Source organism: Somniosus microcephalus, chromosome 2 (assembly GCF_052327205.1).
Source record: "Somniosus microcephalus isolate GS21.2 chromosome 2, FLI_Smic_1.0, whole genome shotgun sequence".
In the NCBI taxonomy this organism is placed as follows: domain Eukaryota; kingdom Metazoa; phylum Chordata; class Chondrichthyes; order Squaliformes; family Somniosidae; genus Somniosus; species Somniosus microcephalus.
In genome coordinates this window covers 46,146,141-46,173,624 of record NC_140988.1, presented here as the reverse complement: position 1 = coordinate 46,173,624, position 27,484 = coordinate 46,146,141, and the positions used below count along the sequence as shown (strand labels likewise).

Genomic DNA, 27,484 nt, shown 5'->3' with positions numbered 1-27,484 from the left:
GAGTTGTGAGGCTGCACATTTTACACTGAGCTTCCATCCATTAAATTCAGTTGATTTATTTGTGATGCCATCACCCATTGATTTTTCTGTGCCACTTAAACTTTAAAAGTTGATAAAGTTCCCTTTTTATTGAGGTGTACCCTTGGATTCATTAATGAATCCTAGCCATCTATTATGTACCTAGCAGGGAGACTGGACTCTTGCCCTCTACCATGTGGATGCAGTGTTGCCTATACTCTTTTGTTTGAAGAATATATATATGAGGTAAAATGAAGAATGAAATTTATATCTAGAAGAAAAATTGCTAGAAACTAAAAGTTAAGACACTGAAACACAGATGACAATGTCTTTCCTATTAATGTTATATCTTTTTTAACCTGCTTTATAACAAAGTTGTAGCGTAACAGCGGGTAATACTCAATTTAAACAAAATACTGGGCAAGATCAAACATTCTAAAACGTAAACCACAGTAGCAAATACTTATTTTTTTGATTTGAGTAGTTTTCAAAATATAAAGCAGAAATGCATACTGGAAAATAGTGTGAACACATTTAAAAGCTAGTTTTGCTTGCATCCTTTTAAAGATCTACCTAAATCCTTCGTGTTAATTTTAGCAAAAAAAATCAGTGCAAGTATATAAAAAAAAAAAGTGATTTCACACTTGACTTTTTGGTAAAGGTATCAGTGAAGAATTTCATCCCTCGCAAAACTGCAATTATTTTTAGTGCAGGAATATCCAAACTTTTTCATAGACCATATGTAAAGTTTAAATCAATATACCCATTAATTTCAATATATATACATTTGTGGATACTAAGATCTTAGCATTTTTGGATACAATCCTAAATCAGAACACTAACAATGCTTTCCAAGCCTTCGGGCCCATAAAATTCAAATAGGACAAATCAGCTAGTAAAAAAATGCAAATAGAACTGAATTGTGTGACCACCTTCATGGGCCAGATTGCCAGGGCTCATGGGCAACATAAGTCGTACAAGACATAGTTTGAGCATCTCTGATCTAGCGACTGCCCAACTTCCACCTTCCTATCTATGCAGTCCCTGATTATTTGGGTCATAGTAAATCTCACTGCTATGACTTGTTTATGACATGGCATTTGTGGAGAAATTGTAATTGTGTGTGCATGTGTTTTTTCAAAGAAACCACCAAAGGTTTGATTGCAGACAGTGGTGGAATGATTTGTTTTCGTGACTCCTGGTTTAATAGTCATAAGGTCCAAAGTTTGCTGTGATTACAGAGAATTTACAGCAGAAAAGTTTTGTCCATCAGTTAAGTCTATCTAGGTTTGCTTCATCGTATTTTAACATGGAACTGCCATTTATTTTCCTTCTGTTAAATATTCGCACCTTTTTTGTAATACTGTGCTGCTGTTAAGTTGACTGCTAGGAGAGTGGGCCAAGAAAATGCTCATTTTAACTTTAACCCTGCACCACGTCCCAAAATTAAGGGGATACCTAATTTTTACTTTATGCATTCTTAAAATATAGCTGAAATGGGAAATCTCACTAATTGTAGAAATACTGATATGAAACACTGCTGCCTTGGGGATCATTGTACCAGTGTAGAATTTTGATACTATGGAACAGTATTTTGATATGAATTGATAGAATGAGCTAGAATCAAGCATCAGTTAGGAGCATAGGAAAGTACAGATCAAAAGACTGCAGTCCATCTAGCAGTCAATAGTAAAAACAGATACCTCTCATTCACTCATGCTCTAATTTTTGAGCAGCTCTCCCTTAAACTTTTTCCTACTGCTTGTTTCCACACCAAGCATTCACCACCCTCTGTGTAAAGTAGTTAAATTTAAACTGCCTGTGCACTTCTGTCTTCTAAGCTTCCGCCCGAGTCCTCTGGTTTCAAAGTTTGTGAGAGTCTCAAACGTATTATTGGGACTCCATTGATCTATTCTCTTAAGAACTTTGAATAAAATCTCCCGTAAGCCTTCTCCAGTGTAAACGCTCCCAGGTTCTTCAACCTCTCATTGCTCACGTGCTTTAAACTAGGTAACCGTTTGCATTTAAGGCGGTGCAGTAAAGGGGAAAACGAAGTTAATTGCAGTACTATAAAATTTTCAGAATAGTTAATTGCCAGTCGACTGCACAAGTTAATTTAGTAATTTGGGTCCCTAGTATACTTCTCTCTTGTGGTAGTTTGAGATGGAGAAGTAGGCCATTATTAAAGCAACAATTTAAATTAAAACACTTAAAATTTTATAGTGCAATCCCTACATTCTGTTGTGGAATGTAGAAATCTTTCACAAAGAAATTATTTTGGTATCAGCCATTTTAAATTTAGCTTGTACTCTTGTATTGAGATCAATAGAAAAGTGACTCCCAGTTGTTAATTGTACATTTCTCCTATTAATGCTGATTTGAAAACTAGAACTAGTAATGTCCATCAGGATCAAGTAAATACTATCTTGACCTTCACCTTCTGACCTCAAGTAATAGTTGAAGCTAAGCCTCCACATGTTAATTTATTTGAAATGTTTATACGCACTGTGGTCACATTTTAATTAGCCCGCAATTTTGATCTTTTTCTGCCCACCTTTTTTTGTCGGCTATGGCATCAGGTCACGAGTTAACTGGAAAGTGTAACAAATTTAGCTGGCCATCCCTGCTTCTGTGGGGAAGCACTTGACCTATGATTTGTGCCTTCCTCTGACAACATGGCGAAGATAGGGAACTTGCGCTATGGGAAAATCACTTGTGTAGACCATGTGCTGCTACTCTTGTCATAGTGTATGGATACTGACTTGCTTGCAAGTTCTGTGAATTGTCAATTTTTAATAAAAAGAATGTTTTTGTTGATGGTTCTTTATTGTCCTTTGAAACACTTTGTGCGATCGCAAAGTCCTCAATTTAAAAATAGCATTGGCACACAAAGTGCATCTTTAAAACTAGATACTTTAAATTTTACAATACTATTTGCATCTTTCCACTTATTACTAACAACATAATTGACATAACAGAAACTTCAGGGCAGATGAGGAGACTGTGGAAAAGATGTTTGTTTACAGCCTATATATAATTTTATTCAGTGTGATTTTTTTTCCCCCTAGTCTATTTAAATTAATGTGACTGTTTCTAGATTTGTCATGTTTACCTGTGGAAAACTGAAGAGGAAATTCAAGTTGAAATTGATGGTATGTTGTACTTGCTACAAGTCTGGTGTGATTACTTAATAATGCTGGGATGAAAATGCCACTAGTTTAGAACTTCTTACGGGGGCAGGTTCCGAATTAGAAAGTGTCAACTCCTACGTGCACCTCCCCTTGATGTTTATTAATGACGTGGGCTTGGGTATAGGAGGCATACTTTAAAAGTTTGCAACTTATAATCAAACCGCTACAAAGAATACATCACTAACTGTAGCGGTTCAAGGTGGCCCATCGCCACCTTCTTGGGGCAACTAGGGATGGGTAGTAATAGCTGGCCTTGCCAGCAGTGCCCACGTCCAGAGAATTAATTACAAAGAAATAGTGTGACTTTATAAGTACCGTATCTAGTAATTTATTGCCTGGTGCTGAACAGAAGGCAATTCCCGAAGTTGCTGAATTGACACAAGCCTGTCCCACTGCTGCCCTCTTCAGGGAAAAAGTTTGCAGATTTGCCAAACAACGAGACTGTTGCATAGCAGATGCAACAGATGACATTTTTAATTTTTCAGGTAATTCTCCTGTTTTGCTCCCACCAACCACCATGAAGGGTGTGTGATGGCAAATTTCTTGCTTTGTATGAAGGCTGCACTCCAAAAGAATAAGACTGTAAATACAGTAAGTAATATATTGGTTCCCTAAAATATTGGCTCCCAATGGGCTAACTGAAAGTGTGAGTTGCAGTTTGGGAAATTAGCTGCATTGTGCAGCGAAGATTTTCTTCTCTATGATGCATCATACATCATTCATACATCAATGTCATGTGTTACCAGGCTGCCATTATACAAAACGCCCTCTACTTATCTGCTTGTGGTTGAATCTAATATGACATCACCCCCCTATTATAACATCACGCTATCTGCAATTCAGGTGAATTTTCACTTTTAGTAAATGTGACAAACATTTGCACATGCTGCAATTGAATATGGCATTGAGCAGTAAAATAATTTATCCTGTAAACGGCAAGAAGATGACTTTGTCTTTATTGGAACGGAGGAGGATTTTTGGTACAGCGAGTTGGACTTCTAGGCCTTTGAATTGCGGCCCTGTTTCACAGGATGTCAATTAAACTGCAGCTTTGAAGCCAACATTACAAGTAATGATTGTAAGTATAATGGCTAAAATACACAAGACAAAGTTAATACCAATAGTAGTTAATTTGGATTTGATTTGTAATTGGATGAAGATGGAGTCAAATTGTTTTGAAAGATACAATGAGAATCCTTGAGATTGTCCTTTACTGGATGTTTGGTAACTGAGAAACCAAGCTGAAGGGCTATGGTCTCTAAAGACACCATCAAGATTGAAGAGGGGGCGGTGATGGAGAAAGTAAGATAACTCAAGCTTGTGCTTTAAAAGCCTGAAAAATGCAAAAGTCCAAAAATAAGTTCCACATTTTGGGGTGTTCTGGGAAAGAATGAGTTAAGAGCAGAACGATGGCTCATAATTTCAACACACTGGGGATTTAGGAAGGAGGAAGGGCATGTTAAATTGCATATTTGCAGTTTAGTAGGAAAAAGACAGTAAAGTCATAGGATTACTGACCATCCTATTTAAAACAGATATATGTGAATGGTTGCAACTGAAGGAGGTTGGAGGCTAGAATAGAGATAGCAATCACCTATTGGAGGACAAGCTTTTCCTTGCATGATATCTAGGAGTGTAAAGTTTTGAGATTCCATCATGGCTTGGTGAGTACTATATGGTATTGTACTGAGCCATATAGAAGGTCCCAAGTTCAGTACTTCTGATCTCAGCCAAGTCAGTGACAGGTACTACGATTGACTTTGTGTTCTCGGGTTAGGCAGGGAAAGCTAGCCAGGGTTCTTGCTTTTGACATTTCCTTTAGTGACAGCTCCTGGGAGGTGAACGGTTTCCACTAGTTTTGGTGCATTATGTCTATCAGAAATACATCAAAATGTTTCAAGCACTGAATTATTTTGAAGTGTAATGACTCTAGGTAAACGTACCAGCCATTTTCCACGCAAGATCTCGCAAACTTCAAGGAGATGAATGAGTAGTTTATTTCCTTTTTGGTGGTATTGATTGAGGGAGGAATGTTGCCCAGAACGCAAGGAGAATTCACAGCACTTGTTTTAAAAAGTGGCATGGAACCTATACAATCCACCTGGATAGAAAACACAATACAATTGGTTGCATGTGCTAAGTTGCCAGCAAGCGCTGGCAATCCAGCCTATAAAGCACAGGCAACAGTTTCTATTTGTACTTGTTTCTTGCTGGTTTATTCTGTTTGAATTTTATGGGCCTGCAAAAGGGATGCTTTTAAAGCTGATGCCTCAGTGGTGGAGTTGCCGTAGCACTTGAAGCCTGAGATGTATGCAAACTAATGGAAATATTGATTAAAATGAGGCCTGCAAGTCTCTCTAGTATGCATCTAAGCAACCCCCTCAAACCATGAGCATTCCTGGGCTTTATGCTCCTTTTTGGATTCAGATGCAGGCCCCTCATCAAGAAACATCACGCTGATTTGGTCAGGTGTAATGTCACAATTTTGCAAAATGCAATCTGAAATCATTTAGGGCAGGTGCCTTCACAGTCCTTAAAGGCTTTTGGTCCAGCACCATGTTTCCTGCTGGTTTGCCAGCTGCTGCTGATGCTTCCAATATTGCTTCACCACATTTCCCAACATGCTCACTATTCTTTAGAGGAGTGTAGATTAGATGATGGTGGTTGGCGGAGCAACCAAAAAGCTTTCACAAAATAATGGAGAAAATTCTATTGGCCAACTGGCTCATGGGGTCTCTGGTTAAATAAACAGCCTCTCCGATCTTGGACTGGGTGGCCAATAGAATGGCTTCTTCATTCTACGGGCTACTGAAACTGTCTTGATATTCAGGGAAGACTCCTGGCAGCAAGTCACTAGGCTAACTTTTTGGTCCTTAAACCAAATCAGAAGACATGTAAAACTGAAACATTTAATTCCCAGTTGTTTCTGCATGTTCTGATCATGGATTAGCATAGCTGCAATGAAGGACCAAAGAGATGCTGTGTGGCGGAGCAAGTTATGGAGCATAATGCTGCTGGGAACTTCAAATAAATTACAGATTAATTTTTTTTGTTGAGGGGATTGCATTTGTGTACTTGAACAGTGATTTGGGATGTAATTCTTTGGTAAACTGTGGAGCTCCATAATACACACATTTGAACATATTTAGTCTGGACAGTTGCATGAAGTTCACTTTCCTTCTCTTCGGCAAACCATTAGAAGATACTTATCTCTGCCTGTATGATTGCTGCCCAAGTTTCTTGTTCCCTTAGTGAACTTCTGTCTCCACCATTCCTCATTTTCTCCATACTTTTCCTCGTTTCTCGTTAGCCACTTGGAATCTTTGCCTGCTCATTCATGGCTACTGTATTTAAGACTAGCTCAGGTTATATCATTAAATATCATGGGGATTAAAAACAAACTTTGGTCACAGTTTTATGTTATGTAACATGGGGAAAATATTATGAAGCATGGAAGTAAGATTTGTTTCCTCTGATTTGTTGTCACCTGTACATTTTTTAATGAAATCTGAAAATGTTTTAAAAATAAACATAAGTTAATATAAATTATCCTGCACTTTTCCAGATTCAAAAAAACCCTGCCATTGAAAAGTTACTTCTAAGCACGTTTCAGCATCCAGGGGGTGCTCTGGTGGTTAGCAGACGGCAGCAGTACTGGCTAGGTGTCATTATATCCTCACTACTACTATTGGCTTTTCATTGGTATTAGTACTTTCTGACTGCGTGCAATCGTCAAAGAAATGAGGCTGGGAAATTGTGATACAAATAGTTTACTCCTTTTATATTGAAGACTGAAGGTGCGGCCTGCACAGAGCGGGATTAAATGGAGTGGACTTGAACAGTGTTTTATTTGGGAATTTGGAGAAGAGGGGGAAGGAGTTGTTGCTTTTTGCCGACACTACTTGTGCTTTGTGTTACAGGTAGATATTTAATTTCAGTACCCTTAACTTAATCTAGATCAAGTAGTCAAGAAACTACACTGTAAACTAAGTTACCTAATTGCAAATTTAATTAAATTAAACAAGGTCATTTAGGGACGGCAGTGCTGGTGGTGTGTCGCAACTGCAGCATGTGGGAGCTTGTGGAGAGCATTGTGATCCCGGACAACCACGTTTGCAGTAAGTGCCTGCATCTTGAGGAACTTCAGCTCCGAGTTTTTGAGCTGGAGTCTGAGGTACAGATATTACGGGGCATCAGGGGTGGGGAGAGTTACCTGGACACTTTGATCCAGGAAGCAGTCACACCCCTTAGGTTAGGTAGTGGTATAGGTCTGCAACTGAGGCAGGTAAGTGGACCCCAGGTACAGTGCTGGAGGAGCCTCAGCCTTTGCCCTTATCCAACAGGTATGAGGTTCTTGCTGCCTATGTGGATGAGGGAAAAGCCTGCAGGATGGATGAGCAAGCTAACCATGGTGCAGGAGGCCATTGAAGTGGGGGGGGGGGGGGGGGTGGGTGTGAAAGGAAATGTAGTTGTGGTAGCGGACAGTATAGTCGGGGATAGAATACTGTTCTCTGCAGCCACGACTGAGAGTTCCGAAGGTTGTGTTGCCTGCCCGGTGCCAGGGTTAAAGACTTCTCGCAGCTGGAGAAGAACTCCTATGAGGGGCAAGTTAGCTACGATAGATTGGGAAACCAGATTAAAAGGTATGACGGTAGACAAGTAAAGGCATAACATTTAAAGAATTAATACATAATTTATAACAAATAAGGCACAAAAACCCCACAGGAAAAGTGGTCCAACCGTGGCTAACGAGAGGTTAAAGATAGTATTAGATCAAAGGGAGAGGCTTATAATGTTGCCAAAAAGGGTAGTAAGGTAGATGGTTGGGAGGATTTTAGAATTCAGCAAAGGAGGACCAAGAAATTGATAAAGAAAGGGAAAATAAAATGAGAGTAAATTAGCAAGAGACATAAAAACAGACTGTAAAAGCTTCTATCGATATGTAAAAAGGAAAAGATTAGCGAAGTAAATGTGGGTCCCTTACAGGCTGAGACAGGAGAAATTATAATGGGGAATAAGGAAATGGCAGAGAAATTAAACAAATACTTTGTGTCGGTCTTCACGGAAGAAGACGCAAAAAACTTCTTGGCAATAGTGGAGAACCAAGGCTCTAACACGAATGAGGAACTGAGAGAAATTATTAGTAAAAAAATAGTACTGGAGAAATTAATGGGACGGAAAGCCGATAAATCACCTGAACCTAATGGCCTACATACTAGGGTTTTGAAAGATTTGGCTTTAGAGATAGTAGATGCATTGGTTGTCATTTTCCAAAATTCCATAGATTCTAGAACGGTTCCTGCGGATTTGAAGGTAGCAAATGTAACCCCACTATTTAAGAAAGGAGGGAGAGAGAAAATGGGGAACTACAGACCAGTTAGCCTGACATCAGTAGTAGGGAAAATGCTAGAATCTATTATTAAGGCCGTGGTAATAGGGCACTTAGAAAATAATAATAGGATTGGGCAGAGTCAACACGGATTTATGAAAGGGAATCGTGTTTGACAAATGTTAGAATTTTTTGAGGTTGTAACTAGCAGAACAGATAAGGGCGAACCAGTGGATGTGGTGTATTTGGATTTTCAGAAGGCATTCGATAAGGTGCCACACAAGAGGTTATTAAACAAAATTAGGGCTCATGGGATTGGGGGTAATATACTAGCATGGATTGAGGATTGGTTAAACAGAGTAGGAATAAATGGGTCATTTTCGGGTTGGCAGTCTGTAACTAGCGGGGTACTGACTGATTCCTGGGATGGGGGGGATTGTCCTGTGAGGAGAGATTGAGTAGACTAGGCCTATATTTTCTAGAGTTTAGAAGAATGAGAGGTGATCTCATTGAAACATACAACATTCTTACAGGGCTTGACAGGGTAGATGCAGGGAGGATGTTTCCCCTGGCTGGGGAGTCTAGAACCAGGGGTCACAGTCTCAGAATAAGGGGTCGGCCATTTAGAACTGAGATGAGGAGAAATTTCTTCACTCAGAGGGTGGTGAATCTTTGGAATTCTCTACCCCAGAGGGCTGTGGAGGCTCAGTCGTTGAGTATATTCAAGACAGAGATTGATAGATTTTTGAATATTAAGGGAATCTAGTGATAGTGCAGGAAAGCGGAGATGAGGTAGAAGATCAGCCATGATCTTATTGAATGGCGGAGCAGGCTCGAAGGGCCAAATGGCCGACTCCTGTTCCTATTTCTTATGTTCTTCTCTATATTGCTATTTTTCTCCTTCAGTTCTCATAAAAATATTGGTCCGGAATTTGCAGTCGAGATGATGGTGAACTGGCAGCGTTCACCTTCGGGATTTGGCGCATGCAGAAATCCCAAAGTTGCAGTCAATCATTAGCAGTTCCGAAATAGGCTGTGCTGTGCCCCCGCGCCGCAGCCACCCCCCCCACCCCGGTTATACTGATTTTGAGTATAATCAGTCAAATCATTGAAACTGATAAAAACGTCGGTTCTTCTGCAGTAAGTGCGCTGTTAAATTCCCCACTAAAAGTTAGGCCCAAAGGGATTAGGTGTAACTGGGGTTTTGACAGCGTTATTACTGATAAACAAATGTTAAGGGCCTGGAAAACTAATTTTACTTTTGTGCAGTGTCAAATTTGACCATTTTAATAAAAATAAAAATTAAACTTTTCAAAAAAAAGTTTTACTTTTTTAAAAAAAAGTTTGACCATCTTTATTTCAGGTTTGTCTTTTTCCCTATATGAGAGCCCCAATTTTGCTTTGCGCTCTCTAGCTATTTAAAAAAGTTAGAATTTTAAGAGCATGCTCACTTCCTTGCTTGCTGTTTGAGAATTCTGCGTTTTGATAGGCTGTTGACGTTACAACAGTTGACACAAGACACTACAGTTCGTTGATTTGAATTGAAGATCGGAAAACCTGAAGTTCTCAACAAGATCCTTGTGCGAAGCGTTTTTCGAGGCCAGCAGCGAATGCTTTCCGCAAATTCTGAGCCATCGCTATTTCTTTGCTGTATCCTGCTGTGAATCATGGCACAATATCTCCTTGCAGTCTTGGGTCATTTTTATCACTGCATTTAACTGTTAACTAGTGTTGCTTTGTTTTTATACAAGGTAAGTGCTCATGCCGTTAACGGCAGTTTGAAGGTGCATATTGGGTTGTAATTTGATTTTTTTTAAACTTGATTAATTTAAAGTCTGTTATTTGCTTTCAATCATCCATAATTGTGTATTCTATTCTTTCAATAAATGGTAGAATGTTTATTACTTAAATAATCAACACAGAATGTTTAGGGGGTTTCTTTGACTGGTATTGGAATGTTGACCAACCAGTTAGATGCTGTTGTTTTTTAAAAATTGCCTTTTTCCTGTTCCCAGCTGAATTTGCTGGATGGTAGGTTTGATAGAAAGCTGGCACTTATGTGGCAACAATTCCCTTTGAACAAGGCAGAAAAGGTTGAAAGGATTTCTGAATGACCAAATTAGTGGTAGTGAAGATTATAAATCTCTTCGAAGAATTTCAGAGAACTCCAGTCTACGTGAATTTTTTTCCTACCTTAGCAGGTGAGCCTGCCCAAAAACCGTTCTGTTCAAAGTGAAATCGGAGAATGTTTAATATCCGACAACTGGACTTTGATATTGCACGTAAACACATTTTCGACCAATTTTATTTTGGTGCATATAAGATGTAGAGTAACGTCAACTTCACTTCAAATTTCTGTGGTTCTGGAGCATATGGGACAGCTATGTTAAGGTACCACCCACCCCCCGCTGCCTCCTCCTAGCTCCCCCCTGCTCTACTCATCCTCCTATCCTGCCCTGGTTCTCCTCTCCCTCCCTGCTCCCCTCTCCCTCCCTGCCCCCTGCTCCCCTCTCCCTCCCTGCCCCCTGCTCCCCTCTCCCTCCCTGCCCCCTGCTCCCCTCTCCCTCCCTGCCCCCTGCTCCCCTCTCCCTCCCTGCCCCCTGCTCCCCTCTCCCTCCCTGCCCCCTGCTCCCCTCTCCCTCCCTGCCCCCTGCTCCCCTCTCCCTCCCTGCCCCCTGCTCCCCTCTCCCTCCCTGCCCCCTGCTCCCCTCTCCCTCCCTGCCCCCTGCTCCCCTCTCCCTCCCTGCCCCCTGCTCCCCTCTCCCTCCCTGCCCCCTGCTCCCCTCTCCCTCCCTGCCCCCTGCTCCCCTCTCCCTCCCTGCCCCCTGCTCCCCTCTCCCTCCCTGCCCCCTGCTCCCCTCTCCCTCCCTGCCCCCTGCTCCCCTCTCCCTCCCTGCCCCCTGCTCCCCTCTCCCTCCCTGCCCCCTGCTCCCCTCTCCCTCCCTGCCCCCTGCTCCCCTCTCCCTCCCTGCCCCCTGCTCCCCTCTCCCTCCCTGCCCTCTGCTCCCCTCTCCCTCCCTGCCCTCTGCTCCCCTCTCCCTCCCTGCCCTCTGCTCCCCTCTCCCTCCCTGCCCTCTGCTCCCCTCTCCCTCCCTGCCCTCTGCTCCCCTCTCCCACCCTGCCCTCTGCTCCCCTCTCCCACCCTGCCCTCTGCTCCCCTCTCCCTCCCTGCCCTCTGCTCCCCTCTCCCTCCCTGCCCTCTGCTCCCCTCTCCCTCCCTGCCCTCTGCTCCCCTCTCCCTCCCTGCCCTCTGCTCCCCTCTCCCTCCCTGCCCTCTGCGCCCCTCTCCCTCCCTGCCCTCTGCGCCCCTCTCCCTCCCTGCCCTCTGCGCCCCTCTCCCTCCCTGCCCTCTGCGCCCCTCTCCCTCCCTGCCCTCTGCGCCCCTCTCCCTCCCTGCCCTCTGCGCCCCTCTCCCTCCCTGCCCTCTGCGCCCCTCTCCCTCCCTGCCCTCTGCGCCCCTCTCCCTCCCTGCCCTCTGCGCCCCTCTCCCTCCCTGCCCTCTGCGCCCCTCTCCCTCCCTGCCCTCTGCGCCCCTCTCCCTCCCTGCCCTCTGCGCCCCTCTCCCTCCCTGCCCTCTGCGCCCCTCTCCCTCCCTGCCCTCTGCGCCCCTCTCCCTCCCTGCCCTCTGCGCCCCTCTCCCTCCCTGCCCTCTGCGCCCCTCTCCCTCCCTGCCCTCTGCGCCCCTCTCCCTCCCTGCCCTCTGCGCCCCTCTCCCTCCCTGCCCTCTGCGCCCCTCTCCCTCCCTGCCCTCTGCGCCCCTCTCCCTCCCTGCCCTCTGCGCCCCTCTCCCTCCCTGCCCTCTGCGCCCCTCTCCCTCCCTGCCCTCTGCGCCCCTCTCCCTCCCTGCCCTCTGCGCCCCTCTCCCTCCCTGCCCTCTGCGCCCCTCTCCCTCCCTGCCCTCTGCGCCCCTCTCCCTCCCTGCCCTCTGCGCCCCTCTCCCTCCCTGCCCTCTGCGCCCCTCTCCCTCCCTGCCCTCTGCGCCCCTCTCCCTCCCTGCCCTCTGCGCCCCTCTCCCTCCCTGCCCTCTGCGCCCCTCTCCCTCCCTGCCCTCTGCGCCCCTCTCCCTCCCTGCCCTCTGCGCCCCTCTCCCTCCCTGCCCTCTGCGCCCCTCTCCCTCCCTGCCCTCTGCTCCCCTCTCCCTCCCTGCCCTCTGCTCCCCTCTCCCTCCCTGCCCTCTGCTCCCCTCTCCCTCCCTGCCCTCTGCTCCCCTCTCCCTCCCTGCCCTCTGCTCCCCTCTCCCTCCCTGCCCTCTGCTCCCCTCTCCCTCCCTGCCCTCTGCTCCCCTCTCCCTCCCTGCCCTCTGCTCCCCTCTCCCTCCCTGCCCTCTGCTCCCCTCTCCCTCCCTGCCCTCTGCTCCCCTCTCCCTCCCTGCCCTCTGCTCCCCTCTCCCTCCCTGCCCTCTGCTCCCCTCTCCCTCCCTGCCCTCTGCTCCCCTCTCCCTCCCTGCCCTCTGCTCCCCTCTCCCTCCCTGCCCTCTGCGCCCCTCTCCCTCCCTGCCCTCTGCGCCCCTCTCCCTCCCTGCCCTCTGCGCCCCTCTCCCTCCCTGCCCTCTGCGCCCCTCTCCCTCCCTGCCCTCTGCGCCCCTCTCCCTCCCTGCCCTCTGCGCCCCTCTCCCTCCCCGCCCTCTGCTCCCCTCTCCCTCCCCGCCCTCTGCTCCCCTCTCCCTCCCCGCCCTCTGCTCCCCTCTCCCTCCCCGCCCTCTGCGCCCCTCTCCCTCCCCGCCCTCTGCGCCCCTCTCCCTCCCCGCCCTCTGCGCCCCTCTCCCTCCCCGCCCTCTGCGCCCCTCTCCCTCCCCGCCCTCTGCGCCCCTCTCCCTCCCCGCCCTCTGCGCCCCTCTCCCTCCCCGCCCTCTGCGCCCCTCTCCCTCCCCGCCCTCTGCGCCCCTCTCCCTCCCCGCCCTCTGCGCCCCTCTCCCTCCCCGCCCTCTGCGCCCCTCTCCCTCCCCGCCCTCTGCGCCCCTCTCCCTCCCCGCCCTCTGCGCCCCTCTCCCTCCCCGCCCTCTGCGCCCCTCTCCCTCCCCGCCCTCTGCGCCCCTCTCCCTCCCCGCCCTCTGCGCCCCTCTCCCTCCCCGCCCTCTGCGCCCCTCTCCCTCCCCGCCCTCTGCGCCCCTCTCCCTCCCCGCCCTCTGCGCCCCTCTCCCTCCCCGCCCTCTGCGCCCCTCTCCCTCCCCGCCCCCTGCTCCTCCCCGCCCCCCCCCCCCGCCTCTCTGCCCCCCATTGACTTGAATATTTTAAACTTCTCCCTGCCTTGGGTGCGGTAACTACTTGAGCCACCAGTATCACCCTAGCTGAACTAGGTTAATACATCAGAAAGGATTGAATATAGGATCTTTACAGTCTATGTGGCAAAATGGTACGCCATGCAGTGTACTTGACACTTGACATGTGGGAACCAGATTTATATAATGGTATGACGCAGTACCTACGTACAACTTTAACCACTTGTCCTACAGCCATCATAAATTCCGAATGGAATTGAAGTTTATTGGAATGTTGCTGCCAATTTATAAAGATAAATATAACTTAAATTGCATAAATATTTTGCTAAATAATTTAACCAGCGATGCCCCAAGTTTTGATCACTTAAGATTTGATGCTCCCACAGTTAATACTCAAACGTGATTCACATGTAAACCAGTGCAAGGATGTCCATTGAACCCTGTGCTTTTGTATAGCATTAGACTGGCGCCACCCTCGTTCGCATTATTCTAACAGATGAATTGTTTTGAAAGGATTTAATTTGGGTGCAATTAAATATTTTTATTGAACATGTATTCCATTAATTCATGTACTGTAGAATTCATTTTTGACTGGCAACTTTCTTGGCATCCTTTTTGTTGTGTTTTTTAAACAACTGGCTTAGCAGTAACAGATGAACAATGAGTGGTGGGTGAAGTTGTACCTTTTTTCTAGGGTGTTAGGAATAATTGTAGAGAAAACTACACACTTTCATACCTTCATGTAGTCCAGATAGAGTGACAGTAGAAGTAGTGCAGTCATTCATCTGAAGGACGTTGCTATGGGACAGGAATAGCAATGATGTAAAAATAGGAAATAAGATGTTGCATTCAAAAGTTTGAGTTGAGGAAAGCAGGGATTTTTGTCAATAGATGGTTGCAGCGCAGCTTTAACCATATTTTAAAACTCCCTGATGGCAGCTTGAGTCATTCAAGTTTTGCTTGTATAGTTGCTTGCCTCTTGCTGTGATCTGTATCTGTATGTAAGTTTGTGTTCAAATACAGCAAGCCGAATGCAAGCTGTAACTGAAGAAATTTGGGGTGTGGAATCTTTTTAAAAGTCTCGGTATTGTGAATAGGAATTTTTTTTTTGTCCAGTTGGTGTATGTAGGAAAGGTCTCTTGCCTTTGAATGTACAAACACGCTGACAAAGACACAAAAAGTGGTAACATTTGCCGCATAACTGCTGTTAACATATATATGTCCGTGTAAATTCTCCTGGTACTATCCTAAACTATTAATGGCGCACAAAGCATCTGAAGTATTGAGCTTTATCAGGTGATGGATATGTTGAAACTTATGATGTAATATGATGCAGCTTCCAATAGCTTGGCACTGTGTTAGATTGAAGAAAGCTAGAATTGAGAAATTTAAATGACTCATTCTGTACTGTACAGGAAGCTGAATTGGCACATGGTATTGTACTTTTCTATAACAAAAATAGAGACATTTGACATAGAAAAAATGCATTTTTAAAGTTTTTCAATAGTTCTCGAACAGTAAGATGGAGTAACTTTGTGAGCATTGTACACTTAGTATTACATAGTATTGACAGTACAGAATCAGGCCATTCTGCTCAACAGATTCATGCTCCATTCATGCCTCATTCCACCCTTCAACCCCATCAACATCTCCTATTCATTCTCCTAGCTTCCCCTTAAATGCATCTATGCTAGTTGCCTCAACTACTCCTTGTGGTAGCGAGTTCCACATTCTAACCACTCTTTGGGTAAAGGAGGTTCTTCTAAGTTCCCTATTGGATTTATTAGTGACCATCTTCTATTTATGGCCCCTAGTTCTGGTCTCACCCACAAGTAGAAACATCTCTACGTCCAACCTGTCAGATCCTTTCATAGTGAAGACCTCTACCAGGCCACCCCTCAATCTTTTCCAGAGAAAAAAGCCCCAGCCTGTTCAATCTTTCTTGATAGGTACAACCTCTCAGTTCTAGTATCATTCTCCAGTGCCTCTGTATTTCTTTTATAATATGGAAACCAGAACTGTTCATAGTACACCCAAGTGTGGTCTAACCAAGGTTCTGTACAAGTTTAACATAACTTCTCTGCTTTTCAATTCTACTCTTCTAGAAATGGACCCTAGTGTGTTTGCTTGTTTTATGGCCTTATTGACCTGCATTGCTATTTCTAGTCATTTGTGTATCCGTACCCCCAGATTCTTCTGCTCCTCTACCCCATTTAGACTCTTATTTTCCAAGGAGTATGTGGCCTCCTTGTTCTTCCTACGAAAATGTACCGCATCACACTTATCTGTATTGAAGTTCACTTGCCAATTGCATGCCCATTCTGCAAGTTTATTGATGTCCTCCTGTATTTTGTTGCAGTCCTCCTCCGTGTTAACAGCACCCCCCCGCCCCCAAAAAAAAATTGGTGCCATCCACAAATTTTGAAATTATACTTCAGATTCCCGCGTCCAAAGTGGAAATTTCATTTATTTTTTATTAAAAATGAATGTAATTGTTTTGCACACTTTTTTGCTTCACGGTTTTGTGGTGTGTGAAGCCATAGCTATAGACCATTGAGTTCTTCAAGCCTGAATGTAGTAATGCTTTCAGTTACCTAACTATTTTGTTGTAATGTCTGGTCCTCAATTTTAAAAATGCAATTGTATGGGAATAAGTGAATAGAACCATATAGATGGAAATATATGGTGCTGTAGTTTTAGAACGCTAATGTATTGCATCCTGAAGTAATGAGGTATAGATTTGCACCTCTGACATTCCAAATCTCCTGTTTTTGCTATGTTGATGAGGAAAGAGGGCGGAATTGGTGGGAGTGTGTTCCCTGGCTACTCTTGTGCATGCTTCAGAGCGGAAGGGTGAAAACCAACAGCGCACTTGATTGGTGTACAAAATTGAGAAATTACTACAAAGACACACAGAAGAAAGCACTTTTTTCTAAAAGGAGCCTCGCCACAAAAGTGGTACATTTTGTGGGTTTCCTGGTGTTGGCCAAATCCACATGCAATATTTAATCCTTATTGTTGTAATATTCTGATGCGTATTTTATTTTGATTGACATTCTTGAATTTCCATGCTTAAATTTTCAGTTGTGTACAAAAGACTTAAACTGAACGTTTCAATTTCAGAGCAACAAAGTTCAGCCAAAGTAATCAAGGCAAGCAAGCCCAAGACAAAGAAAACTGGGAAGGTACGTAAAAGAAGCTAACAGATCCTTAAAGGATTGTCCTTGTGTAGTTTTATAGTAAGCTTATATATTCAAACTATATCATGAGTAGAAACCAATAAACTATATGGCCCCTTCATTAGAAAGTTTTGTTGACAGCTCACCTTCTCAAACATTTTTGGGTCTGGCCAAAAATAATTTTGTAACCTGCTGTACCTTTTATTAGTTGTCTGGGCCACCCCATCCCCTTAAAACATGTTCTCCTTTTCCTTTCTCCTGCTCCTCTTCCCTGCCTGGTGTGTTTTGGAGTTGATAAAATGATGAGTCTTGTATGATCTGACAACTTACTTGAAATATGTATTTTGTTTCTTTCCAGTGGATTCAGATTATTTCTTCCCTCTGGGCCATTTTTCCAAATTCCAATTTATTTTTTACTTTTTTTTTTCCTAATTTGCTTTATTTCTGAAGGGTTATTATGCATTACCCATTCTTAGTAAAAGCAGAACAGGAATAGTTACAATATGAAAAGCGGGACAAGGGACGGATTAATGTTTTGAGTGTGGACCATTCACCAGTTCTAACAAAAGGCATAGCATCCAAAATATGAACCTGAGCCCGACTATTTCCCCCCAGTGCTGTCTAACCTGAGTGTTTACAACATTTGCAGCATTTTTTTCCATTGTGCCTCTGGTTGCTGCTAGGTTGCCCTTTTTTTTTTTTGCACTTTATCCACCCTTCAAGCTCTTGCCTCCAATGTCTCGAACAATTTCTTTACTTCTCAACTGACCTTCTCCCACCTACAGTCCTGCATTTTTTTTTAACTGTCATGGCAGGATCTGCTGTGGGCAAATCAGTGCCAAACACTGACCTATTTTCTTCACAACAACACTTGCTAAGTCAGTGAATTGTTTATTTTTGTTTTCTGCATTGTTTCATTGTAACAGATTCAAATGGGCAAGAGGCATTAGCAAATCAATCGAGCTGGTAAATCTGTTGCTGCATCCCACAGGTATATAGAATCACTGGCACAGTGGATGAAGGTGTTCCAGAAGGTTGAAAATATTCTGGGTTTCTTTTTATTCAGTTGCTTGCAGTGCTGTTACTGGCCTTGGCACCTCTGGACTTTGGAGGGAATGAAATAAGTCTGGGTTCCTGCTTCTGATCACAAACCAGTGATACTTCGCTGGAAAGTGTATATTTTGTGGCATCCCCACAGCCTTATTTGCACATGAAGAATGACCACTTTGCCATGGTATTGGACAACTTCCAGCACCTATGGAATTATACTCCAGCAAGAGTTAGCATCGTCTGAAGGGGAGGTGGGGCATGCAGCAAGAGGCAGAGCCCAGATTTACTAACTCTACTGATTTGCTGCTGCATCGTGCCCATTTGAATCTCTGCAAGGAAAGTACAGTAGTACAGAAAAGATTAAACAAAACAATTTCCTGCCTTAGTAAGTGGTGTTGTGAAGGAAACATGGCACTGTGTTTAGTGCTGATTATCCCAGTGCAGGTTGTGGTAATGGTGACCCAAGGAAACAAAAATAAAGGTATGAAGAAATTAAAACTGTAGGAATCTCTCCTTAAGGGTCAGCAGGTTTGTTTGAGTAGCCAGTCAATACAGACCAGGAAAGTTTCATGTTTGATCCTCAGTTTGCAGTCTGGGACAGCAGTAGAGTTGCTACAGTTGGCCTCCGTGCCAATGTATTAGAGAAGGGGAAATTGTGCAGACCTGCATTGTGGAACCAAATCTGAGCAGGGTATTCAGTGCTTTAAGGAGGGAAGGGAGGAGAGAAAATAGGAGAACAGATGGGTTTTGGCTCATTCTGAAGAGCTGGATTTCAGCCCTTGATTTCCCCTGACAGCACATACCACATTCATTTTTATTTTTTCAACCTCGTATCAAAGTCATCTTGCTGCGAGGTGGGAGAAAGTTGAAATATACTGTCCTTTTTAAGAAATTTGCACCCTGTGAGGTTGTAATGTTTTCTCTTGCTAGGTTATATATAACGCCTTGTTCTGAATTGCACCCTTCACTCCTCTCCCATCTCTTGCAGGTCTCTTCTACAGAGCATATAGATCAGAGGGTCTCTGGTTTTATGTTTGGAATGGAGCAGTATATTTAATATTTAGAATTTGAGCTTCAGAAAAGAAGGGAAAAATATCAACAAAGGGTACCACTTGTGGAAAGTATCTGGACTTTGATTTGGCCGTGATTCTTTCACTCCCACCCTCAAAGAACGTCAAATAGTGTGCTATTGCCCACTGTCTGGGCCCTCATAGGAATAGCCAATTGTAATGAGCTACAGGAGGATTGTGACTGTACTAACTTACCCAAGCCATGAGTCACATTCTTGGTGCGTTATCAGGTTGCTGGCATCCAGAGAATCCTCCATTTTGAAAGCTTACAACAACAAATGGAAGCACTTGTGCATTTGGTGAAACTACTGCAACTTCAGCAACTACCACTTAAATTTATATAGTACTTTCCCTAAAGTGCTTTACGGGAGAGTGGTGGACAATGATCACGAAATAGGAAATAAGTTCAACAACAACAGCTTGCATTTATGTAGAGCCTTTAACGTAGTAAAACATCCCAAGGCGCTTCACAGAAGCGTTGTAAAATTTGACACCGAACCACGTATTAGGGCAGCTTGGTCAAAGAGGTAGGTTTTAAGAAGTGTTTTCAAGGAGGAAAGAGAAGCGGAGAAGTTTCGGGAGGAAATTCCAGAGCTTAGGGCTTTGGCAGCTGAAGGCATAGCGACCAATGGTGGAGTGATTAAAATCGGGGCTGCTCGAGGTGAGAATTAGAGGAGCACAGATATCTGAGAATTGTGGGACTGGAGGAGATTACAGAGATGGGGAGGGGTGAGGCCATGGAGGGATTTGAATATGAGGATGAGAATTTTTTAATCGAGGCGTTGCTTAACCATGCGTACAGGGGTGATGGTGAATGGGACTTGGTGCGAGTTAGGACACAGACAGCTGATTTTTGGTGGACCTCAAGAATATGGAGGGTAGACAGTGGGAGGCCGGCCAGGAGTGCGTTGGAATAGCCAAGTCATGGGTAACAAAGGAGAAGGAAGGCAGATGAGAAGGAAACTGATTAAAGAAATACGTTTTGAGGATGTGTTTGAAAGTAGGGGGCGATTTAGAGACGAAAGTTTAGCACGGTAACTAATGAGGGCATAGTGGCTGAAGGTTTTGCCACCAGTAGTATGGAGAGGGCGTTGCACATAGACCAGAATTGGAGGGTGTTTCTTGGGATATAGTGTTGGAGAAGATTGCAGAATTAATATCGTGAGGCCCTGGAGGGATTTGAAAACTAGGAACAGAATTTTGAAGGCAACCATGGGGGCACTGGGGTGATGAGTATGTGGGAGTTTGTGCAGCATACATACTTGATCCCATTGGACTGTGACATGTTTACAAAAACAACTTGTATTGCCGTTATACCACTGTTAACTTAAGAAAACATCCCTATTCGCTTTGGTAGAGCATAATCAGTTTAAAGTTGTCACTGAGTCAAAGAAGGAGATAATTGGGATGGGTTGCCAAAAGCTTGATTTAAAGAGGTAGGTTTTATGGATGGTCTAGAAGGAGGAGGGAGAGATGGAGAGGTTTAAGAACAGAATTCCAGAGCTTGGGCCTATAGGACTCCAGGCATGGCCGCCAATGGTGGGGCAAAAGGAGTGGGATTGCAAAAGGCTAGAGTTGGAGGAACGCAGAGTTCCTGGAGGTTTGTAGGGTTGAAGGAGGCTACAGAAATAGAAGGGTGAGGCCATGGAGGAATACACGAGGATGAGAATTTTAAAATCACACTGTTGGGATCCAATGTCGGTGAGCAAGCACAGGGATAATGGGTAAACGGGACTTGGTGTGCGTTAGGATACAGGCAGCAGAGTTTTGGATGAGCTTCAGTTTATGGAGGGTGGAAGATTTGAGGCCAGCCAGGAAAGCACTGGAATAGTTGAGATCAGGGACTTCAAGTTGAGAATCCACATTGCTGCAGTTTTATCTAACAGTTGCCTTTGGTAGGATGACATTTAGGAGCCACCCCATATTATGTCAATTTATGATAGGAATCTGAAATTGCAACTTCCACATTCTTCAAGTTAATTATAAGTGTTTGTATTTAGTAAATATCTAACTTTTAAACCTGTGATTTCTTCGAATAAATATTACATTTCCAGACCTTGACTTGTCATGAAAGGTTCATTAAATGCCTTCTCATTTGGCATATGATTAGGGTAGTGCAGAGGAGATTTACCAGAGCAACTTCAGTTATGTGGAGAGACTAGAGCTGGGATTCTTCTCCTTAGAGCTGAGAAGATTAAAGGGAGATTTAATAGAAGTGTTCAAAATCATAAAGGGTTTTGACAGTGTAAATATGGAAAAACACTTTCCACTGGCAGGAGGATTGGTAACCACAGGGGAGATGAGAATTTTTTTTTTACGCAGTGAATTATGATTGGAATGTACTGCCTGAAAATGTGGTGAAAGTACGTTCAATAATAACTTTCAAAGGGGAATTGGATATATACTTGAAAAGGAAAAGTTTTGCAGGGCTATGGAAAAGAGCAGGGGATTGGGATTAATTAGATAGCCCTTTCAAAGAGCCGGCACAGGCACGATGGCCTCCTTCTGTGCAGTAAGATTCTATGTTAAGTCTGCTGAATTTTTGAATGATCCATATTTTCTTCCTATTAGGCGAGTGACTTCAGTGACATCACAAATTGGCCTACTCCAGGAGAAATCGCTAATAAAGAGGTATGTTACTGTGTAGTACACTTGTTTTTACAGGAAACTCTTTTTTATCTGGCGCCGACGGGACCGGCATGGTGCCGGTTTATCAAAAAGTTCGGATTACAGAGAGTTATAGTTAAAAGGTACGAGAGCTCTGTACACAGAACAAATCCAGGCTTCCCTGTTGCTTAGCAACAGGTGCAAGAAGCCTGGCCACAGACCAAGTGTCCCTGTACAAGTGCAGAAACCCCTGATTACACAGCCAAGAATCAAGAAACGGCCACTAATATGAAGAAAAACTTAACTGAACCTACTCCTGAATTTTGCCGGTTAACCGAGATTTCCGGTTGTTTGGGTGCCGGTAAATCGAGAGTTTCCTGTATATTGAACTCGTTCCGCCTCATCTGAAACAAGCTGCAACACTGGCTTTTAAATGTTTTTTTAGTTGAAATTATACATGTTTTAATTCAATCTGTATCGGAGTATAATTTTTTAAAATTCATTCAACCTATAACCATAAGTAGCATATTGCTGATATTCACTGGGGGTAATTGCTTCGGGATGCAGTCCATCTTAAGAAATTCCTACTTTGTGCAGCCAAATAACCCCCTCCTTTTCCTCACTCCACTAAAATTTATAAGTGCATTCTGAACCTTTTTTTCCCCCAGTCATTGACAGCAAATGGTTGTTTTCCATACCAGAAGCGGCTGCACTATTAGTTTCATGTTGATCACTAGCTCAAAACCTCTATAAAGGAGTTTCTTCTATGGCACAAGAATATATACCAACAGGAAAGCACCCAACTCCTCTTCCTACTTTCTCATCTTTGTGTTTAAAAACAAAGTTCCACCTGTCTCGTTTTTTAAGCTGTAGAACCTAATTTCTTTCCTGTATTATCTTATATCTGAATCTTTGACCATAATTAAGAATTTACCTGAATCAACTCTTGTCAATCTGGAAGTTTTCAATTGACCCAGCCTCGAGAGAGAGTTCCAGGTTTCCACTCTCATTTTAATGTGATGCTCTCTTGTTCTGGACTCGCCCACCAGAGGAAATAGTTTCTCTCTCTACCCTATCAAATCTTGGGGTGGACAAATGTAAGAAATCACGATAACATCAACAAGTTCCATCCCACCATCAAACTCACCATGGACTACTCCTCAGAATCGGTTTCATTCTTGGACACACGAATCTCCAACAAAGACGGACACCTCAGCACTTCACTCTACCGCAAGCCCACGGACAACCTCACGATGCTCCACTTCTCCAGCTTCCACCCTAACCACGTTAAAGAAGCCATCCCCTATGGACAAGCCCTGCGAATACACAGGATCTGCTCAGACGAGGAGGAACGCGATGGACACCTACAGACGCTGAAAGACGCCCTCGTAAGAACGGGATATAACGCTCAACTTGTCGATCGACAGTTCCGACGGGCCACAGCGAAAAATCGCAGACACCTCCTCAGAAGACAAACACGGGACACAACCAACAGAGTACGCTTCGTCGTCCAGTACTTCCCCGGAGCGGAGAAACTACGCCATGTTCTTCGCAGCCTTCAACATGTCATCGATGATGACGAACACCTCGCTAAGGCCATCCCCACGCCTCCACTACTTGCCTTCAAACAGCCGCCTAACCTCAAACAGACCATCGTTCGCAGCAAATTACCCAGCTTTCAGGAGAACAGCGACCACGACACCACACAACCCTGCCACAGCAACCTCTGCAAGACATGCCAGATCATCAACACAGATACCATCATCACACGTGAGGACACCACCCACCAGGTACATGGTACATGCTCATGTGACTCGGCCAACGTTGTCTACCTCATACGTTGCAGGAAAGGATGCCCCGGAGCATGGTACATCGGCGAGACCATGCAGACACTGCGACAACGGATGAACGGACACCGCGCAACACTCACCAGGCAGGAGTGTTCCCTCCCAGTCGGGGAACACTTCAGCAGTCAAGGACATTCAGCCTCCGATCTTCGGGTAAGCATTCTCCAAGGCGGCCTTCGAGACACACGACAACGCAAAATCATCGAGCAGAAACTGATGGCCAAGTTCCGCACCCATGAGGACGGCCTGAACCGGGATCTTGGGTTCATGTCACGCTACATGTAACCCCACCTGACGTAGGGTCATCCAGACTCGAGTCGTCGTTGGCTTGTTCTCTCCACACAGATGCGGCCGGACCTGCTGTGATTTCCAGGAAAAAAATGTTTTCTGTCTTTTTTTTGTTTTTCATACAGACCCCAGCATCTGCAACATTTGACCCCTTGTGACCCCACCTCATTGCTCTTTCACAGAATCACAGAAACCCTACAGTGCAGATAGAGGCCATTTCGGCCCATCGAGCCTGCACCGACACATATCCCACCCGATCCCCGTAACCCCTACACCAACACATATCCCACGCTATCCCCGTAACCCCACGTATTTAATCCCCCTAACACTAAGGGTCAATTTATCATAGCCAATCAACCTAAGCCGCACATCTTTGGATGTAATGTTTTCCTGACTTGACCTGTTTGGACACCATTTACACCTTTGATTGCTGTGATTATCTCTCTGCCGAGGTGTGATAAATGGCAGTTAGAAAGATTACCTGTAAACATCTGACATTATTCTCTGACTATATAAGCTGTGTTTTTATGCATCTCTCCACTTCACCTGACAAAGGAGCAGTGCTCCGAAAGCTTGTGATTTCAAATAAAGCTGTTGGACTATAACCTTGTGTGATTTCTTACATTTATCAAATCTTGAGCATCTCGGTTACATCAGCCCCATATCTTCTATACTTGAAAGAATACAAGCAGACTATGCAAACTTTCCTCTAAATGTTTGGGGGCTGTGCAGCCCCTTTAACGAGCTGCGCAGCACATTCAAAATTTTGTGCATGCGCGTTTTTTTTATATTTACTCGTTTTAACTTTTGATTTACTTCTCTGGCTATAGTAATAATGGTGAGGCTGTCGGCGCTCGCCTTTATTACTGGGTAAAACTGACAGCAACTTCTGGCATCCGCACGTGCGCAGTTAAACGCAGAAATCCGGAAGTTGCTGTCCGTGACATCCTGCTCATCCACAGGCAGTCTTCGTTAATGGAATTGCCACAGAACCTGCTGTTAAGGTGAGAACGTAAACTAATTACCCACTATTATCGCACTAAAGATCAGTGGAAAAACTTAAGCCTTGTTCAGTCAGGAGCAAACAAGTTTTTAATGGCATAGTAAGCCATAATTACTTCTGAACAACCTCTCTGGCTCTGAAAAATTAATTTTACAAGTGTGGTGTCTTATTCCCTCAAGAAAATTAATTGTTGCAGATTTAAAAAAAAAATTATGTTTGTGTTTTTCTATTTCAGTTTCTCCCTTAATCCCATGTGTACGTCCCAATCTTTATTTTGCTTTCTGTACAATGATTTTAAAGTAATTTATATTTCCTGCATTTTTTTTTTTACTTCCTGCTTTGCTGTATGTGAGGATTCTTCAAACTGAGTGGCTCTGCTGCTTCTCCTATTCACAGACACCATAGATCCCTTGTAGAAGGCGTCGAAATCCAACTGACAGTGGAAAAGACTAAGTCTGTGCTCTAGAGCCCAATAAAACTTTATAGGCAGCTTTTTTCAAGGTGAACGGCGAGCAGCATTCCTTTGCCGCTGACCTCAAAATCAGGGTCAATATTATATTTATTATTCACTCTTTTCCCTATTACATGTTAAATACTTTTACCTGTTTTCATCTGTCCTCTGGATCCTAACTGGGTCATATTTGGAAAAGTGGTCTCTGGCTAAAACTGACAGTACAGGCTTTTTTAAAGCCAGTTCAGGCTTACAAGTCTATAGGTTGATGTGCCATGTCAGATGTGAGCATGTCAATTTGGGCTAACTTTTAAAGTGTTAAAGTTGACAGTGGTGCTAGATGGTGATTATTCTCATTTTAGTATGATAGGATTAAGCTACAGGTGGCTTTACATATGCTAACGAGTATTGTTAAGCGCCACTAGCATTCCTTTCTACATAGCGTGCTACTCAAATTTGAATTCCTCTGGCTAAATTTGGCCTAAAGACTGAATTAACCAGCATACCCTCCCTTGCTACATAACTATTTTAGATGGTTATAACTTACAATTCATGTGACAATCACTGGATTTTTGGATAGTTGATTTGTACTGTATTAAAGTATGTTTCTGAATATTAGTTTTTGTATCTTTTCACATTTTTATAGCACCATAACATCATGAACCAACCAAACAAAAAGCCTCTGAATAAAAATAAGAAAGACAAAACTGAAAAGAAAGACAACAGTGAAAGCAAAGAAAACCGAGAAACACAGCAAAATGATGACGAGGAAAAGTCAGCCATTGACGATGAATCCCAGGGATCTTTGCAAAAGGGGAAGAAAGGTAGTTTGTTTTGTACAGAAGTTATGTTAAGATTGTATTCCTTTCCTCTTGCCTCACCTACCACCCCCCAATCAAAAGTTCACAGGAATATTGCAGAAAAACAAATATACAGGAAACTCTTTGGTATCCGGCACCGACAGGACCAGGATGGTGCCGGTTGATTCAAAATTCCGGATGACGGAGAGGGTTATCTACCGAGGCTATTTTAAACAAAGAGTCAGACTCCTGTTATTGAGGTGTTTGGACTTCTGACAGCGCCAAGAAGCCGAGTAGTGGCAGTTTGAAGAACTACCCCCACTGACTAACTCGGACTCGGCAACATTTCTGGTTATTGAGGTGTTGTTTTCGGAGTACGAATTTTGCCGGTTAATAGAGAATTCCGGATATTTAGGTGCCGTTTAAACGAGAGGTTCCTGTATTACTTTATGTTGGTCAATTTCGCAATCAACTACCTCTAACAGATAGTGCTGTGATTTAACACTTGAGCTTGGATTTGCACTTTAAACTGTTGTGAGCCTTGGAAGAAATTTGATAGCTGACTTAATGGGGTTAAAAAGCTAACTGCTATAATTATAATCCATTAAAGGAGTGATATATTTTTCTAACATTGAAGTTCTAATGTTAACAATTTGATCAAATTAAAGTTATATGGGAAAGGCCTGCTAAAGGTACATATATGTATAATCTATATAAATTAAAGCACATTACTCCTGTAAACAACTTTAGCAATACATATGGATAAATTAAATGCAGTTTCTGCATCATGCCAGTCGACATTCAGATAGCAGTTGGCAGCCTCTTTCAGTTCATTCCCCTATGTAAACCAGCCAAATAGTAACTTTGCAATTTACATGCAAGCACATAATCTTGAATGTAATGGTAACTGAAGTATATTTTCTGCATATAATGTTTTGCCCAAGACAGTTGATGGCTTGATTTCTTATAAGCAGCTTTTCCTTGGCAAGTGTGTTCTTCAGATCTAAATAATTATAAATTGACCAAATTCTTCTTACTGGCAGGCAATTTGTGATCTTGGTGTACTTTAGTGACTGGTTAGGTTGTTTTTTTATTTATTTACATAGTACAGTTTAAATATTTTTTAGCTAGTTTCTTTAAATTTTATATGAAAGAAAAATGGAGACCATTATATCTCACATTTAAACAAAACCATTAATCGTGTATTTACAGTACTACTTACCAAATAATGGTCCTTCTGAAATGTAGACTTAAAAATTCATAAACTGATTATAAATTTGCTCCCTAATGATGGAGAAAGATAGAACTTGCACTTATGTAGTTCTTTTTGCGACCTCTGGATGTAGTTCTTTTTGCGACCTCTGGATGTCCCAAAAGTACTTTTGAAATGTAGTCACTGTTTTAATGTAGGGAAACATGGCAGCCAATTTGCA

General features: G+C 43.7%; 1 protein-coding gene across 7 annotated transcripts in view; it reads left to right on the top strand.

Moving 5' to 3' along the window:
• Positions 1-27,484, top strand: part of LOC147122692 (la-related protein 1B-like) — a 125,790-nt gene that overhangs the window by 13,978 nt on the left and 84,328 nt on the right. For 4 of the 7 annotated variants that reach the window (XR_015081416.1, XM_086009259.1, XM_086009287.1 and 1 more), the window contains exons 3-5: positions 16,880-16,941; positions 21,627-21,686; positions 25,898-26,075. Coding sequence is in view for 6 of the 7 variants with exons in the window: in XM_086009259.1 (XP_085865385.1) it covers positions 16,880-16,941; positions 21,627-21,686; positions 25,898-26,075 (300 nt within the window). In the remaining variant the exon portion in view is untranslated. Of the gene's footprint in view, positions 1-10,024; positions 10,740-16,879; positions 16,942-17,847; positions 17,927-18,358; positions 18,467-21,626; positions 21,687-25,897; positions 26,076-27,484 lie in introns of those variants that run through there. The other 3 variants (XM_086009271.1, XM_086009301.1, XM_086009294.1) reach the window with 3 other exon arrangements.